Below are 22,469 nucleotides of genomic sequence, written 5' to 3' on the forward strand. Positions count from 1 at the left end.
GGCATCATTCCACCTATTTGTCAACCATCACAAATAGCTAACAAAATCATTCGATGCTCCACTTAGATCTAAAGTTGCATTACCTCATTCCACTATAGGAAAGGGTATGTTTTTATCCATCTCATCTTAAGCTTTTTGTTATATACACTATGCATTTTGTTTATGATGTCCCAAAATCTAATTTAGAAGAACTATTTTTTTATATTTCAAAATCAACACCATAACTATATATTTCTCTTTTATCAATATAATATCAACTAAAATAAAACTAATAATCAAAACATCAAAATACATATGCATTATTATTTCAAAATCATATACAATAATAAGGAAACATACAATTACAATCTATCATCATCAGTCATGAGTACAAAAGAATAGTTAAAAGACAGAAAGAAATGAACTAACAGTAAACCTAGAAAATCTTGATCTGATCAACCTCACATATTTGATTTTCTATTCTGACATGAAATTATTTAAACCACATGTAATGAGCTAAAAAACTCAACAAATCATCCAATCTTACAACTAACTCAAAGCAAGTTAAAGAAACAGTATGCATGACGTCAATCAATTCATAATAATAACAATCATATGATCATTAATTGATGAAAAAATAGTAAAACTCACATGCATTAGGCAGTAGCAATTAAGTTTTTTAGCTCTATTTCTCTCCTCTGCGCTGCAATTCAAACAGGATTTTTTTTTCATTTACAATTATTTAAAAAAAAATCGGATTTTTACATTATCCATGCACAATAAAATTTGTTAGTGACTGCATCATTTTGTTAGGAGAAATATTGATCTCTTGGAAACCAAAGAATAAACTCATAGAACAAATATTTTGCTGCCCAATTCTCGGTCCTCTCATCTCAAATTTGTGGTCCTTTTATTTTCTAATTTTCAATCGCACTCTCCCCCACAGAAATGGCAGAAACCATCTGGCGCTCGAACAGCACGCGCCTCCCCATGCTTTGCATGGGGCAAATGGAATTAATTTCACATAGGAGGAAAAGCCCAAAAAAAACAGACACGTGGAGATTTCTGGGTGGACAATTTCCATGTTTCTGTGCGACGCAGCCGCACTCAGGATGAGTCAAAACCTTGGCCGGCACGCGCCGGCACGAGACCTCGTCTTCCACGCCTCAGCTCCGCCCCCCTCTTTTCTATTTTACTCATTTTATGATTTTCCTATGAATACAAAATTAAAAATTAAAAAAAAAAACGTCTTTTTAGTTTTTATTTTTATTTTTTTTAAAGAAGCAAACCGCCCTCGAGATTCATCAGGAGCACACAGATTCACTCAATACCTTTTCCTTCTCAATCCAAAGCCCATCGTTTTCCGAAGCCAAATCAATGGCCGTTTCCCCCTTCCTTTCTCCCTTTCTCTCACTATAAATAGAATTCCTATTCGCTTTCTCTCTCTCTCTGAAAGCTTGGAATTTCGGTAATCATGGCTCCCACAGCGGCGATGCTCTTCTTCTGCTACAAGAGCTGGAAACCCTGCTCTTCTTCTTCGTATTTTAATCATAACATTAATAGCAGCACGGGTACCTCTTCTTTCCATTTCGGTGTTTCTTCCTTACTTCGCCGGCAATCGTCGGAGGATGCTTCCTGCAGAAAACTGCCTAGAGATCATATGGCAGGCGGCGGCAGCGGTGGCGCAGTGGAAGAGAAGTTTAAGGTTCCGAGAGGCTCCTGAGCGATGACTGAAGATGGGCTATTGTTCTGGCGTTTGTTAATTACTCCCTTGCTTGATTTTCACCCTTCTCTTTGTATGTTTTTTTTTTTTCACATTATTATGTTTGTATTTTGCCTATAACTGTGATGGTAAATCCGTAAATGTATATCCTTTTCTTTCTTTGAAAAATATATTCATTCAGCTTTAATAACAGTTGTGGGAATATCAAATATGGTCATAAGGGACTTGCTTAATGATTGATTTCTGGACCTGTTTTTGCCGTGTTAAATCATAGTTCATATTCCATTGTAAAATTATATTACACTAAAAAATTAACAGCTTGATTTAAATTCAAGCTTCATTTTAGACAGCTTTGTTATTGTTTTTTAAAATAAAATAATTTTTTAAATATACTAAAAAATTATTTTAAAAAGTAATAATAAAACTGCCACAAACAAAATCTCAATTATAACTCACACTCGGTAAAATAAATCAATAAATATATTTTTACTTGATTAATGCTAGCAAATTAAATAAGCATATTTGAACAGAATGGTATTAACTGGACTCAATTTGTATGAAGCTCTAATCATATGCTCTTAGCATGAAGTAATTTTTACCATTCAATAATTACGTTTTTAATATAAACTATGAAAATTTACCAAAAAAAAACTTCAATAATCTTATTTGAGACATTTTGAAAAATCTGAACTTCTGATCTTCAAAATCATAGAAGAATTTTCAAGTTTTGATGGCCACATGCCCTGACTCTGTCACTTCAAGGAGAAAAAAAAAACTCCAAATCTTCTGTCTGCCAACATAAATTTTCAAAATAATAGTAAAAAGTAAATTGCATTCAAAAAAGAAGTATACAAATGTTTGCAATGACCTATTACAAATCCAAAGAAATGTATCATATCATATCATACATTAAGCAAATGACAAATTTTATCATAAAATTTTATATTTCATGAGTTGTTTTATTGCAATATTAAATAGGAAACTAAAAGGATGTGCTGATGGTTGATGATTATTAATCGCTACCATCTAATGGAACAGAAGTAGATTGACTCACAGCTTTTATTCAGCAATAATCTCAACAGCTAACTTTGCTGAATTCCGCTGGGCCACGTCTGATTCTTCACAGGTTTTAAAATGGTCTCCACCTCCGACAGAAGTTCATTGTCTATACCTTCCAGTGAGAGCTCAAGAGCAGCACTAACATTTTCCTCAACCTGGTAGAGAAAAGTTCCACAATAAAGACAAAGTCAAGCATGCTTGATTTATTACAACAAAATGAGCGTAAGCATTTGATGACAAGCATTAAAAAAGGCTTTGGACTATGGCTGCATGGACAGCACTCATAGCAAGACATGATAATTTGGTTGATTTAGCCTAATTTGGTTTAATTAGTTTGATATGCTCTGAGTTTAGTAGTATTTGTTAGTTAATTGTTTATTGTGTACAAATACCCGTTTAGTATGCTTTGAGTTTAGTACTGTTTATCAAGCTCAATAAACAAAAGAAGCTAGGTCAGGAAGTGATTTTGATTTATAAGGAGCCTGGTTAGACCCTTTTGAAAAAAAAAAGAACATAAATCTAACTGAACGAGTGGAACACATAAGGAGAAAGATGTTTCATGGATAATTTTAGTGAGATTTTCTATGAGATTTAGCGTGATTTTCACATGAAATTTTATGTCCATGCCTGACCCATTTACTCTATATTTGTAGATAATTTGAAGTTTGGCGCTATAGAACTGGTAATAAAATGCAATTAAATGGATAATGCATAACTGCACTCACTAAGCTAGTTCTGTGAAGGACAAATTAGGCCTAAAGTCAACTTTTAGTTAGTGGGTTATTAGTGTGTTCCCTTAGGGAGTTCTCCTGATAACTAACAAATGACAATTGGCACTCATCTTAAGAAACCTTTTTCCATCCCTAACATGTGGCAGAATCTAATTAATCACATTTAGTTCACTAACAAAATTAGATCAATCGACGAAGGTATCCTATGACAACATATGCGATCCCTTGTTGCTCGATTGTTGAACACTTCTAGACAACTTGGCACTTGATATGCTCAAATTGTACAATCTACTCAACTTCACTACATTTGCTTTGCAAAACATTGTTCAGTCCAACTAATGAACTGCATGGTCTAAGTAAAAAAAAAATCAAAATTCTCATTCGAAAGTTTGAGTTGTTGCTACAACCACCACAGGCTGACATCTCCAATCAACAAACAAAATATAACATCTAATAGATCTTGGCGGCTGACACCACAAATCCAACAAAGTTGGACAGTCAAATTAACCATAAAAATTGAGAAAGTTTGTTAACCAAATTAGAGGGCCCCAAAATATAGCGATGATAAATTGTCATTTTGATATCAAAAAGATTGTCTCCTCAGGAACGATCATTCACCTTAAATAGATCATGAAATAGAGATAACAGAGCTCACAATAACTCCAAAAAGTTAAAATATAGTTAGATAGCCCATGCAAAGATAGTTACTCCACAAAATAATCAAATACCTTGGGTTAAATAAACAATGTCAACAATTGACAACGTCTTTGATTGAGAAGGTATGTGTTAGACCGGCCCATCCTGGGCCGGCTGGACCGGTCCAACAGGGACCGGTCCGCTGCTACACGAGGCGGACGCGAGAGACGGGCGGAAGCCGCGAATCCGCGTGAGCACGTGAGGGGGGGAAAAGTAAATAGAGAGATAAATTAAGGTGAAGGGCATCTCACAAAAATTGAGTTGAGGATGTAGACAATAAACATTTTGGATATAAAGATTTGGCACTGATTTTTTTCTTCTTTATCCAAATTAAGATAAACCTCAATTTTCCTAGAGGAGTTCCATGATGCATTAGTGTTGATAAAATTTGATATTTGAGTATCAAACCCTAACCTTAAGTTTGTTTCATGGTTAACAAAGGGTGACCAAGTGATTGAATATAGGTGGATCATCTCATCATCTTTTTCTTTATCATTTGCTCGGACAATATAATAATTCTCAACAATAATTAGCCATGTGAAAGCCACATGAAGTGGAGATGAATAATTAGGGGTTCTACTAGAATGACTTTCTATTATGAAATTTTATTCTAAAAGAGTTAGTCAACGAAAGAAATTATCATATGATAATAACCCCATGATTATTTGGGATTGATTAGGAAGCATAAATTAAAGAAAATTTATAGAATCTTTAATTATAGGGATATAATTAATTGGTTGTTTTGGTCATTAATGCTTGGATGTGCAATGTATATCTATAAAGATGAAATCAAGAACAAAAGTGTTGCCTCAACGTGGCAAAGCGTAAGCCTGAAGGCAAATAAGGGGTAAGCCTTGAAATAAAAATATTAAAAATCATTAAAAATGACAAATACATAGTTACTTGAATCATCATCATAAACAATAAAATTAAATAATATACAAAATAAAGTAAATCATAATCTTAAATGATAATTTAAAGTAAAAATTTGAAACACGATTCAAAATAAGCACTCAAAATTTAAATACACAATGAGAATCGAGATCCATAGCAGTTCATCAATTTCAGCATTTCATAAAATTCATCACATATAACAATTTTATCATCCTCTCATTTAGTCCCATCGACAACTTCAAAAAATCATCTTCAATCACTATATTTTACTTCTTACTCACAATATCAATTAACATTAGATTCAATATAATTTAAGATAAAATAGTGATTAATAACACAACTAAGTAATTTATTATATATATATATTACTTCTTTCAAGTTCCACGCAGAAGTTGTTCCTAATTCATTAGCCCTTTCAAAGTTAAGAATGATATAATAATTCTTATCATTATCAAAAACCATTCTTTCATCACCAACTTCAGATTAATCACTTTTTTTGAAACATTCATTCACCACCATCAAATTAAGCATCATCAAAAATCAAAAGATGAATTCTATCATCACCATTTCTCTCTCAGTAATTTGGGGTATATATCATTTTTTTATTAAAATTAATATAAACTAATCTGTTTATACATCATACAACTAATCGATTCCTTATCTTTGTATGCACTTGATAACATGCTACAACAACATTCATATGCAAAAATTAAACAAGAAAAATTGAAAACTCTCACTACAAATGCTTTAAAAGTTCAGGCATGTCATCTCCAAGTAGTGCAAACCACATTTTAAAATAGAACAGAAGGAAATGAAATATATATTTTTGAAGAAAAAACTTAGAACTTTTAGATGTAAAATTATAACTGCATACAAATTTACAAGGAGTGTGTGTTGTAGCATGATTGGACTTCTATGAATCCAACTATTCCATTCTTTAAATGAAAATGTTGATCATTTAACCATAAAATAGTTAGCCTCATCAACAAGCCTATTCATGCATGAATATAAATCAATCCTAACCTCTTTATTTACATGAAAGTCATTCTCATACCGAATTTGGGGTTCAAAAAATACGCAACAACATGCAAAATTATAATATAGCTGCTCATCCCATTTTTCATCTATAATGTCTTATATCTCTTTATTAATAGACTCTAGTCCCCTATAATCTATTGTTATTTTTAACTTTGACTTGTTCATAGTAGATGAATCTTATTACTAGAGTCTTCTCATCATTAACCATTCTTAATATCTTCGCTAAAAGTTTTGGGGTATTAAAAGCATAATTAACATTATGCCAAAAAGGACCATCCTTTGTTACATTCTTCTTCACTTGCTTTCATTCAATTTGTTTCCAGAACTTCTATTCCATTCTTCAAAAGCAAGATAGCATCCAAAAATTATCGCAACTCTTCAAACATTTGAGAAATCAAATAAGCTGCAGTGAATTTTGTAACAGTTGATCAAATTATAAGTCTTATCTTAAATATTCTCATCAAGCTCAACACCAATGAATAGTTATAAATAAGCTTGCTCATTATTTTTGTTTTGAACGAAGTATATTTATGTTGTGGAAACTACCCTAGCATCAAATTAAGACAATGGACGCATATGGAGTCCAATAAAAATACATATTTTCTTCATTAACATATAATAACCCAAAATGACTTTATATTAAAAACATGAAAATTTTGATTAATTAAGTGTTGCGGAGCTGTGCTTGCAAGCGCAACGATGCTAGAAAACGCCACTGCGGCGCCGAGCTCTCTATTCTATAATAACTCTGAGGTTGGCATGCAGCACAACGGCGCTAGATCTTGCGTGCCACAACGCTGGGCACTAAAATGAATATATATATATATATATATATATATATATATTTCATAATATCCCTCACCACCACCCCCATATTCATTTTACTTGGCTGGGAAGGAAATAAAGAAGAAAGAGAAGAGCAGGGAAAGAGGAAAGTTCTCCGAGGCTTTTTGTCTGTCGTTCATGTTTAATAAAATTCTAATCATTGTAAATGATCTCTACTCTACTTATGTTTTCAATGATTCTAAGTTTGGTATATTTCTCTCTCCTAAATTTGATAAAAATACAATATCTCCCGTTTTAGTGAACTTTCACTATATAACTTTTGATATATGATAAATAACATTCTTATGAGCATTTTGACTGGTTTATATTGAGTTTTATTGAGTGGTTTGGCTTATATGACATTTTATATGAAATAAGAGGAAAACTGTTGATTGTTAAATAATCAGGTGCTACTGTACTGAATATGAGATACACTGCATACATATGATTATCGTTCATATGGCATAACATGCATTTCAGAACATAATATCTGCACGTGAATAAGATACATATTGTATTGTATAAAACAAATTATTCATAAAAAGAATATGGCATTTACATAAAAGTAAAAAAGGTTGGCTGTCAATACAACAATTAACATGTGTTTGCTCTTAAAATATAATACCTTATACAGGAGGTTGGGCCAACGAGCTTTTTTTTAAAATAAAAAATTTGTTGTGTAATCCTATAAGCTAGCCTATAATTGATTGACCGGTTAAGCCAACAGATAGAGAAAGCCACCTACGAACCGATTTAAGATTTATGATAATGGGAAGATAAAGATTGATAACCAACTGGTTAACAGTTGGGGTCAAAGATGTTGGGAACATCACATTAAAATTGGATGTCGTACCTTGTTGAACTCAATTAATATGCATACATGATAGTATTTCATGATATGGTAGATATTGCATACATGAAAAGATATATATAGTAATGGCATATGATAAAGAATTGATAAATAAGATAGAGTGACTAATGACAACTGATTAGTTGACACAGTTGACATGCAATTAGACTGATAGAATGCTAATATGAACATATAATATATGAGGAGGAGATAATTTATCTGTACATGATAAGATTGTATATGATTTATATGATATACAGGATATTGTCCTATTGATTGCTACAAGTACTTATATATATAATTATTGTTTCTGATTAATGCATTGACTTTAGTTGTGGATATTATTTACTTGTTAGGTTATGTGCTCATTACATGATATTTATATATTTTCATAAAGGTAAGAAGCCTGAGAAGTGACATGGGCTACTGACATATGTCTTTCCTTCTGCATCTAATATTTATTATTTGTAGTCATGATGCATTCATAATGATGGATTGAATCATTTTGTATCATAACTTGTGTACATATATCATTTTGGGCTTGTATCAGTTGTAAATATTTAATAAATATAAATGCATTTATATTTTTTGTCATTTATATTCCTTTGTTTATATGAAATTGAAAAGCTCCAATTGATGTTTAAATGATAGAAAGATGTAACTCTTCCTATTTAGATATTGATGAGTCACATAAAATCCTCCCTGCAATCTCATAGGCACTTGCATTATTTATTATTACTTAAACAAATATGCACTCTACTAGTATTTCAATAACCTCATCAAGAATTTTAAATAACAGTTGTGTATCTTTATCAAAGATTGATTTATCAACATATTTCAAAAATACAACTTCATAAAGGTTATTAACAAAAAAAGTTGAAATGCTCATTTACTAATATATGACAAACCATCTAGCATTATTGTAACTCCTATTTCAATTAACATCTTCTATGCTTTATTAACCATCTTTGGCACTCTTTATCTCCTCATCAAACATCTATATTCAAAGCTCATACATGCTAGGAAGAACAAGTCTTGACCATTATTTAGATGAAAGTCTCCAGAATCATGCTTGTGGTATATCAATGGAAGGTGATAAGATTAGAAGTTATGTAGTTGATTCAATAATAATGTACTCCTTGGATGAATTATTACAGTAGATAAATTTTATTTATATTTTAATGGATAAATTAGTAGGTGCTAATAAATTTAAATGCTCAGATAACATTATTAGTGGAATTTTTTTTTGAAATAATGGTTATACTTCTTGGAAATAAATTTTAAATTTTCATCTCACCTCATCATATAGGGTTTATGTGGGTTTTTATGAGGCTTGGTGATGATGATGAGTAATCTTTTGGTAAGATTAATGGTTAGAAAAGCAATGAATTTTTAGTTTGATGTTTAGAGAAGCATTTTGGAGTTTATGGTGGAATAATGAAAAGTTTAAAAGATTATGTTAGTAGAAATGTCAAAACTAGTTCAGTTTGAGTTGACTTGGAAAATCACTTTGAGAGTGACTTTTATGTAAGATAAATAGTTGAAAATGATAATAGAATGCTAGTTTATGATGTGAACTTATGATCTAGTTGATGGTAGAAATTGATAAAATTTAAAAAGATGTAGACATATAGGGAATTATACTAGGTTCAATTGTTATTTAGTTGGGTCGATAGCTATGTGGAAGTGTTTAGAATGGTTTTAGGTTTTGGTTGCTAGTTTATCGGTTTTAGATGATGCTTATGAAATGGAGGAAGAGTGGGAGTGTTTAGAGCAAATATTTAAAAGAAATTATGAATAACATTAAAAAAAAAAGATAACCATCTAATATCACTAAAGAAAAGACACATACATGAAGTCATCAAGCATCAAGCAAATGAAGAGCACTACTCCATAAATTTATTTCATTTCAAAAACTAAAAATTAACAAAACATTTCAGCCCATAAGCATTACAAGACTCTTAGGCAACTACTTCTAGAGGGAAAATAATGGGGGAAGAGAGAGGGGGGAGGGGGTGTAGATTGTCATTGAAAAAGAAAGTGTTTTCACCACCTATTTTAAATACTTCATCCATAACTAATCATATATTAGCTGATCATACAAGTTTCCAGAGGGAAAATAAAATACAAAATTATATTTAAAAAATTTAAAATATGGATTCTTTATTGGGTTCTTGATTGAGCTCTTGTAATTGGCCATTTTTCTTTGATCTTTTCATTGAGCTTTTGTCATAGCCCTTGCAATTGGGCTTTTATCTTGATTATGCTCATCCGCATAATGTGCTACATAACTTGAAGGACGGGATGTGATAATAGAGGGTAACTCAAAGAGAGAGAGGATGTTGGGGTGCATGTTAGGCAACCCCCTATCAGTTAGCGAGAACTGCTTTTAACCCCAACCCCACCCCAACCCACCCCCCCATGTAAGTCACACACATGCATGTGAAAAAAAAGAGAGAGAATGGGTGACCTAGTCTTATGATTTGATTCAAGCCAGAAACCCTTGATCGGCATAATGTGCTAAAGATTCAGGTGATTTTTGTGCCATTGAAATCATCATAGCAAGACAATTAGTTCTACTATAAATTTGCATTGTTTTGAATCCATTTCGTTCAAGAAAAATTATCTGAAAGCATAATTTGGTAACTAGGTTTAGCTTTTTAAGTGCTTTGAGATCCTTAATCTGCATCAACAATGTGCATGATCAAACACGTTTGCGATCCCCAAAACTTTACATGGTAAGAAATTGCTCATAGCATTTATTGTTAAAATAAAGGAAATATAAGAGTATAAGTGAATATATCGTTTAATTGCAACCAAAAATTTCCAAATAGATTGGATCAAATATGCTGTGTGCACAAAATTTTACAAAAAAGCGCTCCAGGAGAATACAAACCTGTTCAGCAGACATCATGCCAACAAGCACAGTCGATATATCTTTATTCATCAGGCTGTACTGAAGAGCTAACTTTGAAATGCTTTTCCCCTTTTCTTTACAATGAAGTGCAGCGGCCCTGCATGCAGACTAAGCAGGATGTACAATTCAGATCCCAATATTTTCCACAAAAATGACCGTAACTGAAAATAGAAATAGAGTAAGCTGGGTCCACAAATTTGTTAAAATACCACTAAGAAGTACTTCCAAAACCAAGCCAATGGAAAAATAATCAATAATGTGAAGTTTCTTCCTGTACAACTCATCCCTTCTACAAGCATGATTGTTCTACACTTTAATACGTCATTCCTTCATGGTTTAGCTTTAGTCATGATCATTTATGCAATTGAGTGTTGAGGAGTATATTGTGATGATCATCCGTAGCCTTTTCCAATTATTTGGTGCTAACTTGTGAATTATTAATCTCCCTGCAATCATCGTTAATATCGTGTGAGTTGTTAAAACTGTTTTATGTTAAAATCGTTTGAGTTGTCAAAACTGTTATATGTGTATTTCCTTGTGTACAATGGTGTGCGATAAAATAGGGAAAATTACAATCTATAAAGTGCCTACATTGCTCTAGAACCTACGAGTTGTGCCATACAATAAGAAAATCTGACAAAATTCTAAAATCATTTTAAAAACTGAACCTCACTTTTCCTCCAGGTATTCATGTGTTCAATATAAGGCTAAAACAGTAATTCATTGCTTTTGACCAAAAAAATAGCTTTGTTTTGCTGCTAGGTCTGCATTTCTCCCAAGATAAAGATTTGGAAAAAATTAGAAGAGTCACACATTTCCTCGAAGTCAATTAATTGCCAACAAAAATTAAAAGCTTAGCTCTTTGTGAGTGTGCACTCAGACCCGATCAGCCTGCCAACTTTGTTTTGTCTGATAACAGGCAACATCATCGATATTAAGCAACAAAAATAAATAAAAATAAGGGAAATTATTCTGTGCAGAGTCCAGATGTAGAGCTACGTCCGGACTCCAATTCATGGTTGACACGTGTTTTTTTGGTGAATTTCTTTTCTGCAACCAGGTGAATTTTTTTAATAATGCGTGAGCCGACAATCAGACCTAACTGTTTTACATGACACTCATTTTTCTGGAAAAAAAAACCCGCAACTTGCTCTCAAAATTTAGAGTTTTCATGGAATAAAACTTTTTTGCGAGTCGTCCTCAAAATTTTGGAGGAACAGATGTAGAAGATAGAGACTACTTTGGAGGACATTCAATTCTCTAAAGAGAATATATGCTCAAAGGATGCGGAGGCTGAAAACTTTCAGATAAGAAGACTGCAGCCAACCATGGAGACTTTACATGATAGTGTGTAGATTGCAAGGTTGGATGAACGGGAAGTCAATTTGGTTGGAGTAGTTGTAGGTTTAAACTTATCAGTAAATTTTTAGAGAATATATTGTATTCTTCAATTTATTCTTATAACAAATGCCTCAAATAGAGTAGACATGCGTGGTAATTTTTTTTTCTTTCCATTTTTTAAAGTTTTGGAAGTTCAGTTAGAAAGATTGAAATAGTAGATAACATTTCCGCTTAGATATACCATGCTCAATGACTTCTATAGTGTTTTACTTTTCAATGCATTCTGCACTTGTACACAATTCGTGTTTTCGTTGAATTTTTTGAAAAATCGCCTGCTCCTTATATAAGCTTTTGTATTAATTAACTTGTACATATTCTGTACAAACTATTTTGTATTAAATCTCTTGTACACATTATTTAAAGTTTGAACACAGTGTGTATTAAATCTCTTGTACACACTGTTTACAATTTGTACAAGTTGTACATTGTGTATACATAAAATTATTTCAAAATGTTATACGCACACTTGTGAAGTGTTTCCACTTAATATTTTTTTCATTGTACACAGGATGTGTACAAGTGTGAGAATGAGACATACAAGATGTACTACAAGTATGCACATAATACTAGTTTTAGTGTTTGCAAGGAACATGGTTACTAGCCAAATTCTAGAAAGATAAGATCTAAGAACTTTGTCTATTTAAAATCTAGTTTCAAAAAGAGTCCTGATTTAAATTTACAAATGAAATATCAAAAATCAGATACCAGAACGGGTTGTCTAGCTATGATTAGGTATATAGTGGATGAAGATGGAAATTGGAAGGTGTATAAATTTATAGAAAATCACAATCATGATTTAGTTATGCCAGAAGACAAACATCTGCTTAGATCATATAGGAACATAAGTGATGAGAAAGTATTAGTTCTTAAAACAATGATAGAGGCTGGAATTAGAATTCTAGATACTTTTTCCTACCTTATCGATGAAGTTAGATGGATTGAGAATGTTGGATTCTCTAAAAGAGATGCTTACAACTACATTTAAAAAGAGAAATGAGCAAAAATTCAATATGGAGACACTAATTTTTTAATTCAATTATTTAAAGATTGGCAAGTTGATGACCCTATGTTCGCATGGGATGCCCAAATTGATGAATTTGATTGATTGTTGAAATTTTTTTGTTGATGGGATTGGCATATAGATTATGATTGTTTTGAAAATATAGTATTTTTTTATGCTGGCTATAGGCTTAATAAATATAATTTAGCATGTGCATCATTTGTCGGGATTAGTAATCTTTGACAGAACATTCTACTTGAGTGGCTTTCTTGTCAGAGAAAATAATTAAATCATTTATGTAACTGTTTAGAACATTTGTACAAATAATGGGTGACAAAAATCCAATAGCAAAATTTATTGATCAAGACCAGGCAATGACTAGGGCTATAGAACTTGCATCACCTAGCACACATCATAGACTGTGCCAATGGCACCTCTAAGAAGGCTCCACCAAAAGTTTGGTGCTTCAATAACAACGACAAAATCAGAGGACTCTTTTATAAATGTTTGAAGAAGTGTAACTCTGAGGAGTAGTTCGACAAAATATGAGCTGAAATAATCACAGAAGGGAGCCTCCATAGCAATGGTTGGTTGAATGAGCTTTCTAGGATAAGAAATAAGTGGTCAACAATATTCAATAAGGATTGTTTTAACATGTGCATTCTTTCCGCACAAGGTAGCATACTACAAATAATGTGTGTCATGGCATATCAAAGCCAACAAGTTCAATAACTGGTTGTTTTCTGGGCCTAGAAAAGATGATGACAACATGATGCCTGAATGAACAGATGAAGATTATAAATGCAATTAATCTACAACAGTACTTGTAATAAAAAACAACCCAATATTAAATCAAGCTGCTCAATTTTACTCAAGAAAGCTTTATTTATTTTTTTAGGAAAAATTTTTATATGATGCAAGTGGGATGAGTACAAAGTATACCTCAAGTGATTCTTCAAAATTTTTCGTTGGGAGCACAAAGAATAAGGATCAATTGACCCCTTTGGTTATTCATTTCGATATAAAAAAGGGTAGCATTCAATACACATGTGGGAAGTTTGAGATGATGGATTTTTTATGTTCTCATTGCATGAGAGTTTTGAGGCAGCTAGATATTCTGAATATCCCTGAGAAGTACCTACTACTGTGATGGTCAGCAAAAGCTAAAAAAGATATATATGATGGCCACATGTTCATAGGTATAGGAAAGACATCTAAATTTGGTAGTGGATTTATATTCAAAAATCATATTAGTAGATTCTCATATTAAATTGCCTTACAAGCATAGGAGAATGAGGCATGATAGTACATGCTGACTACAGTGATGGACATGGTTGAAAATATTAACATGATTCATGATATCAAGAGAAATAATCATAAGTTATTAAGCAATACACAGTGTTGGATATAAAATTGAAAGACCCACCAAAGTGCAGACTTAAAGGGATCTCTAATGTTAGATTGAAGGGTCACTGGAAAAAGAAGAGAAAGCCTAAGATTAAACTTTTTAGACCTCCTCGTACACAGTGTGTACAAGACTGAACATAGTATGTACAAGTTTGTACACCGATCGTCCACTTATACACGATGTTAACAATTTTCTTCAGTAGATACAACCGCAACTGAAAAGCGTTCAACTTTAATTCCTTTCCAAGAGGCAACTACATCGGGAGAGTGCTCACCTTCAAAGCAGATCACGCTCTCTAATTTGTCTGCATGCTTCAGCGAGGAGTTCATACACAGGTCAAGTAGCAGTCAACCGGCATCTAAGTACATGAGGATGATAATGGATATCATTGCATCAAAGTGACATTGGCTTTAAATTTATGATTCTTTGTAATATTGATTAATCTTCTATTGAAGAATAATTGTAACAATTGATTGTTCTTTGTAATTGTTAATGGTTCATTGAAAAAATGGATTGTTCGTTGTAGTAATCTTTTATTGAAAAATAATTGCAAAATTTGATTGTTCTTTGTAATTTTTTATGGTTCAATCACCATTCATTTTTCATTGTAAATATAATTGAAAGTTAATTAATCATTTATTATTAATTGTAATAATTGATATTAAAATTGTAAAAAAATAGTGTATGCACGATATGCGTAAAAATTTGTACACTGTGTACAACGCACACAATGTACATACTGTGTTAACCCATGCAAACTTATATTACTAAAAAATATATTATTTCAATGATCATTAAATAAAAAAATATATATAAAGCTTGTATATAGTGTGCACAAGCTTATACACACTGTAAAATTTTGTATAGTGTATAAGCTTGTACACACCGTGAACAGGATTGTATATTGTGTACAAGCTTATGGTAATCATATACACTATGTAGAGCGATGTACATATTGTGATAACCCATGTAATATATTACTAAAAAATTATTATTCTAATGATCATTATATATATATATATATATATATATATATATATATAACTTATACACACAATGTACAATCCTGTACACTGTGTAAAAGTTTGTGGTAATCATGTACACACTATGTAGAGTGATGTACATTTTGTAGTAACCCATATAAATTTATATTACTAAAAATATATTATTCCAATGATCATTAGATAAAAAAATGTATAAAGCTTGTACACACAGTGTACATGATTGTACATTGTGTATACAAGCTTGTGATAATCATGTACACTTTATGTAGAACAATGTATAATACAAGCTTATACACACTGTGTACAAGATTGTAAACTATGTGTACAAGATTGTGATAATCATGTACATACTGTATAGAATAATGTATATACTGTGGTAACCCATATAAATTTATATTACTAAAAAAATATTATTCCAAAAATCATTATATAAAAAAAACTGTATAAATGAATTTCTTTTAAAAAATTGTATGATTGTACACAGTTATGAATGTAAATTAATAAATAAATATTATTGCATAAAGTTGTACAAAGTGATGAATGTAAAAACTGTATAAATAAATAAATTAATGAAAAACAGCTTTGTACAAAATAAAGATTTTATTTTGCAGTAGAACATAATAAGGCATAAGCCAGTTCCACTCTAAATTATGTCATTTTATCTTGTCAATCTTGATGTTCGGCCTAGCCGACAACTTCACGCTAGACAAATGCTTCCATATACTTGCAAACAAATATGCCGCAATCAATTTGTTTTTCTAGGTTGGCACACCGCTAGCAATCTTGATAGGCAATTTCATATATCTGAATCAAATGAGCCCTCCACGTTCTCATAGAATTTATTCACGACGATAGAAAGAATAGACATGTGTGTGGCTTTGGGCAAATAATTAAAGAATGGCTAGACTTTTTCCTTAAGGACTCTTACAAGAAATGTCCAGTGTCGTTCGTGACATAATGTTAGCAGAATGAATTTGGCTTCCTGGACTAAATGTTGGTTACTATGCTCTATGTACAAATTGCTTACGGCTTTGTAATTTTGTCTTGCGTAGGTCTGACATGAATTAAACAATTTCAGTGATTCTTAATTGAAAAAAAAATCATAAATGCATGAATGCTTACATAATACAAAAAATAAATTCACCAAAAAAATGTGTCAACCACGAATTGGAGCTCTAAGTCCGGACTCCGCATGTAATAATTTTTCTAAAAAATACTATAAATTGCAAACAATTTCTTATATCCGCCTTTAAAAAAAACCTGCTTTCAAAGTTTGCTTAGTCAATCACGTCATTTATACGGAACAATGCCCCAAAAATAAATGTGCCAAATAAAATCAAGAAGAGAACATCTTAATAAAAAAACGACTTATTCCTCACAGTCGTCCACAGATTTCAATCCAAATCTCTTTTTTAATCTAATCCTCACAAAAAAAAAAAATCATCATCATGGACCACATTCATTTTTTATAATACTATTTCATATCTATTCTATTGAAAAATTATAGTTATTATGCTTCGATGTTAAGAGAGGTTTCAATTTTCAAAGCAAATTTAGAGAAGGCAAGGCAAGCTAAGTAGACGAATATGTCAACGAAATGGAGGTATCAGGCCATCCCAACAATAGCAATGGAAAATTTTATATTAGATTATTCTGATAAAAGAATAATCTGCTTTAAAATAAATGTAATAATTATTATTTATATTTTATACACATCTTAAAATAAATTCAGAAACAGAAAAGATCCATCATAATCAAAATTTTGATAAAGATTTCCTTGCCTAATTTTTTTCCAACAGCAATTTGAGAGAACAGCAAGAGTCCAGTTTATAGATGCCGGTTTCTTGAACTGACCCAACTCACTTTGGTCTATTTGTTGGTAGCTTTAACTACCAACCAAGAGGGATTGAGTTTGAGAATTGCATATGTAGTTTGTGTGTGAGTTTGCCTTAATTAGTCCAACGGTCCAAAAAATAAAAATAAAAAAACAAAGTTTGTTTGAGTGCAGTTAATTATTTTCCTATTAAGCCTTTAATGTACTATATCAAGTCAATCAAATGGTTCAAATACTACCCAGACCACTAATTGCAGTAATTTGAAGTATTTCAAATCCATCTAACTGGAATGGTTCAAAGAGCAATAATACGGTTAAAGAAAAACAACCAAAACAATAATCAGAAGCAAAAATTAATCAGAATTAACGTATTTCATCATTGATTCATCCCTCTAATAACAGCATAAAAGCACAAATCATCCACTCATTCCACAGGAAAATGCTATGAATGCTGAAAACTATAAGCCAAAATAATGCCGAAACCGAAGGATCTCTTTTATTTCATGGCTCATAAGATTTGTCCGCGCCAAATTTGACGTTTATTTGCCTTTTTATAAAGAATTAAAGATCTAAACTCCAAATCTAGCCTTTAATGGTAAGCTTCAATACTAATGGGTTACAAGCCCGATGTATTTTATTATTTTTCTTACAATTTTAGCCCCTATAACACTTGCCCCATTCCAAAAAGACGATCATTCACATGAAAATCAACTCTGCCCAAAAAATAGTATAATATTTCTTCCAACTATATAATTGTCGAAAAAAAAGAGAAAAAAATGAATTACCTTCAGTTCTTGTGAAGCAGGGTGCCAATCTGGCGATCCATTCTCAGTCAGAAGCCCCATTGCAAGAGGGGATGCGGTAATCGCCCCAACCCCTCGGCTCCTCAGATAAGGGAGCAGATCCAGAAGAGTAGAATCATTTATTCCATAATGGCAATAGGAAAGAATCACATCCACCGAGCCCGGCGGCACTCGATCCAGAACATAAGTAAAGATCTCCAGAGGTAATCCCGCGATCCCAATGAAGCGAGTCTTCCCTGCGGCCTTGAGCTTCTGAAGTGCCGGGATAGTCTCATTGACGATCTGCTCGAGCGATCCAAACTCGATGTCGTGACATTGGAGGATGTCGACGTAATCGAGCCGGAGCCTGCTGAGACTTTCATCAATGCTACGGGTGACGCGATCTGCGCTGAAGTCGAAGCCCTCGGCGTAGCGGCCGCATTTAGTGGAGATGACGATCTCGTCGCGCGGAACGCCGAGCTCATGAAGGCAGTCACCAAGCACCGTCTCTGAGAGCGTCGCGCCGTAGTATCTAAGTAGAGAGCAAAGTGGGTGAGATACGGAAGCATGAAAATCATAAGGTGGCGAGAGGGTTAGGGAACAAACGGGGAAGTGTCGAAGAAGTTGATGCCGAGGTCGAGAGCACGACGGACGGAGGCGAGGGCTTCTTCTGTGGAGACGCGGCCGAAGACATTGCCTAGTGGGGAAGCTCCGAAGCCGACGCAGCTCAGCTTGAGACCTGTATTGCCGAGCTCCCTCTTCTCCAAAACGAGCTTCTTCGTTTGCCCCATGAATTCCTATTTCCTAGGGTTAGGGCACTGGTTTCGTTTCTGGATGAAGCTAACCTAGAGCAACAGTGATTGCTTGGAAGAGAGCGAGATGAGCGACCGCACGCCACCCCGCGTACGGCCGTTATGTTCCCGCCTCCTTTGTTAAAAGTGGACGTCGAGCGACCGCGTGATAAATCCCGATTAATTGAATAATTAACTAATGCTGTATTTTATATTGTTCACATCACGTGTATCATTCTTCGACTGTAAAGGAATTCGTTCTCAATATGATTTATAACAATAAACATTACCCACGTGATTTTATATTTTGAGATAAGTTCATTGATGTTATAAAAAGTGCTTTCTAAATAGGAATAATTGTGACAGATCAAACATCTATCTACCTGTAATGAGTTGAACTCGTAAAATCACATAGTTAAATAAAATAAGGAAAAGAAAATACATCAAATAAGAAAGAAAATTAGAATTTAACGTGAAAAAAATTAAAATTAAGAAAAACTACTGAACCTCACCACAACAAAAATTTGCTATGAAAATTACAATAAATTGTGTTATTTTTTCTTCTCTCTCGTTCACTTATTGTCTCTCTTCACACATGTATTGTTCTCTTCATAGAAAATATAAAAAGACGTATTTCAATAATTCGTAAAAAGGCAAACCTTCAAGTTAAACTTGAAAAATGAAAATGAAAATTGCCCAATTTGACTTTAGCTATGGGTGTTGAAAATTTACACGACATGAAAACCTAACTCGAACTCAACCCAAAATTTTTGAGTTAGAGTCAATCAGGTTTAAGAACAGATCGGGTTCGGATCCCGATGTTCAACCCGTTTTGAATTTTGAGTCGAGTTCGGGCCAACCTGGAAACTCGACTCGGACTCAAAATTAACCCGGATCCCCCCCCCCAACCACATCCCACACACGCACGAGTCCTACCCTGCGTCCACCCTGCACCTACACTATTCACACATGTGCTCGAGCTCAACCCCACAAGCCAAGATTGACTGATTCAGATTGATAGATTGACATGCATATTGATAGCATCGTCGTGCTTTGATTTCAGTTATAGGTATTAGGTGACCTGCTGGGCTTTGTAAAGCTCATTATATGTGGTTAACAATTTCAGGTCCGAGCAAAGGAGCAGGAATGGAGATTGATCGAGACTGTCAGACGAATCCTTTCACTATGGATGCCTGGGGCGTCACACCCTACACCTTAAGTTTGGGTCAATCCGATAACCTAGTGGGTCGGGTCAGGTCCGGGTTGAAATTTCTAACATGTTTACAAAAATGGGTCGGGGGTTTGTGTCATGTTAAATAGCAGCTGGTCAATATCGAATTTGACACGAACCCGACCTACAACTCACCCTCGTACTCGCAGCACCACAGCATTTAAGTTTAGAGTTATCTGGTGCTTTGCTCTCTGTCTCCAGTCTAATTATCAGTGTCGATACCTTGAGCGTCGCGGCACTCCACTCTCTATCTCTATTTATCACGCCTCGGTGTCAAAATTGACATTCTGGTCGCGCAACATTCAAAACTATGCAGATCCATGACATACTAGTTATAACTTTCAAAGGTCACAATTTGTCAGGGAAATGATGTGATTGTTCACTAAGTAATTATTCCATGTTAGTAGGCACCACGGTGGAGCAAAAATATTCATATAACGACATTCGAAATAATTAAAGTAAACATGATGTGATTGAATCTCCACAACTAACAATTTTATTTTAATAGAATAATTTTGTAATTATAGTAAACAATAGTAGTTGATTGTTCAAAAGTATACTTTCTCATGAGTTTGTCACTCTATTCTATCAATTTATTACTTGATTCTATATGTATACTTATATATAGCAATTTTAAATTATATATATACTTATTATTTTTATATATCAAAGAAGCCCTAAGTATTATTTAGGAGAGATAGAGTCTTAAATATTTTTATAATTTAAAATTGCCCTCCATAGTACCCCCATTAATGATATGAATTATAATTTATTTATCTGCTCATTAATTTAAATAATTAAATAACTACTATGCTCTTATTACATTTCTCAGCACAGTGATTTATTCTATTGCATTAAATAACCAAAATGTGCACACTCGGCACGTCAACAATATACAGAAAGTTACGCGGTAAAAACTGAGCCAATCAACAGATACGGACAAAAATCATTAACGAAAACGAAATCCGGACAGAATATACCGCCAAACACGACGGTTCTGAAAATTGAGAAAGGCGGAATGTGCCTTACCTCGAGCATAGCAATTTCCTCAACAGCCACTTCGGGCGAAAACGGCTCCGCGTCGTCCGAAAATCCGCTTTTCCACTTTTTCCTTCGTTTTTCTCTCTCCTCAGCTTTTTCTCTCTCTTCAAAATATCTCATTTCTATATATATCCAGACTGATCGTCCCGGACGAACGAGCTTCGTACCGGACGATCCATGAAGAGAGGAATTCCGTCCAGACGAAAAATGACATATCGTCCCTGGCGAAGGGTTCACGGGAGAATTTTCGTCCAGACGATCCAATTTTCGTCCCGACGAATCATACAACCAAAACTGATTTTCTGCACAACCTGTACCGATCGTCCCGGACGATCCAACTTCGTCCCGGACGAACCTGGAGCAAAAACTGATATTACAATCGGCCTGGACGATCCTGGGAGGAAAAAAAATCTAATCCAGAAAAGAGAAAAACAAAGGAACGAGCTCTCACAATCTGTCCCCAAGCCCGCACCCACGTGCCCCGGCAATACCGCTTCGAACCCTAGAGCCCGCATCGGACATCTGCACGTTTGCATCGGACTTCCGCTTCACCTACACATGTATGAGGGGGACCCCAAATTAGACTTCCACACTGGACCCTACACCTCAAGTTTGGGTCAACCCGATAACCTAGTGGGTCGGGTCAGGTCCGGGTTGAAATTTCTAACATTTTTATAAAAATGGGTCGAGTTCGTGTCATGTCAAATAGCAGCTGGTCAATATCAAATTCGACACGAACCCAACCCACAACCCACCCTCGTACTCGCAGCACCACAGCATTTAAGTTTAGAGTTATGTGGTGCTTTGCTCTCTATCTCCAGTCTAATTATCAGTGTCGATACCTTGAGCGTCACGGCACTCCACTCTCTATCTCTAAGTCATCACGAGTGTACAGCACTGTAGCGCTTAAATATACAGCACCGTAGTATTGTACGATGGTATGGAAAAATTGCATGAGTGGGCAAGGCCCTCGAACCCAAAGCATAGGAAGGCCCCTTGCAACCCCCAAAGAGCTCGACCGACTGAATTGAAGTTTAAGTCAACATTAGAACCCAACTAAATTCTACACATAATTAGCATCATTATGTCGTTGAATAAGTTTATATTTTATTAGTTGATATTGCATTGGCACACATATGATTGTTTGTGTAGGTACCTTCTCGTAAGTATTTTATGTGAAAGACCTTACTTTTTTTAAGAAATTTTTTGACCTAGAATAATAAAAATTTATTTCAATTGTAATTATAAGTTCAAATCACAAATCG

General features: G+C 33.7%; 1 protein-coding gene across 1 annotated transcript; it reads right to left on the reverse strand.

Moving 5' to 3' along the window:
• Window positions 1-2,514: 2,514 nt before the first annotated feature.
• Window positions 2,515-19,105, reverse strand: LOC110113925 (L-galactose dehydrogenase). Its single transcript, XM_020846646.2, has 4 exons — window positions 18,748-19,105; window positions 18,145-18,673; window positions 10,692-10,820; window positions 2,515-2,916 (listed from the first exon to the last, which is right to left on the reverse strand). The coding sequence occupies exons 1-4, from the start codon at window positions 18,930-18,932 to the stop codon at window positions 2,785-2,787; spliced, it is 975 nt and encodes a 324-aa protein (XP_020702305.1). The 5' UTR covers window positions 18,933-19,105; the 3' UTR covers window positions 2,515-2,784.
• Between the last annotated feature and the right edge of the window lie 3,364 nt (window positions 19,106-22,469).

The sequence above is a fragment of the Dendrobium catenatum genome, unplaced genomic scaffold (genome assembly GCF_001605985.2).
Source record: "Dendrobium catenatum unplaced genomic scaffold, ASM160598v2 fragScaff_scaffold_289, whole genome shotgun sequence".
Taxonomy (NCBI): domain Eukaryota; kingdom Viridiplantae; phylum Streptophyta; class Magnoliopsida; order Asparagales; family Orchidaceae; genus Dendrobium; species Dendrobium catenatum.

What these genes read in the sequence shown, in the direction of transcription:
- LOC110113925 (XM_020846646.2), bottom strand. Translation starts at nt 18,932, where the DNA reads ATGGGGCAAACGAAGAAGCTCGTTTTGGAGAAGAGGGAGCTCGGCAAT. An exon ending in AACTTCTTCGACACTTCCCC is followed by an intron (nt 18,674 to 18,747) that starts GTTTGTTCCCTA and finishes CTCTCTACTTAG; the next exon opens with ATACTACGGCGCGACGCTCT. An exon ending in GCATGATGTCTGCTGAACAG is followed by an intron (nt 2,917 to 10,691) that starts GTTTGTATTCTC and finishes TTTCTCTACCAG; the next exon opens with GTTGAGGAAAATGTTAGTGC.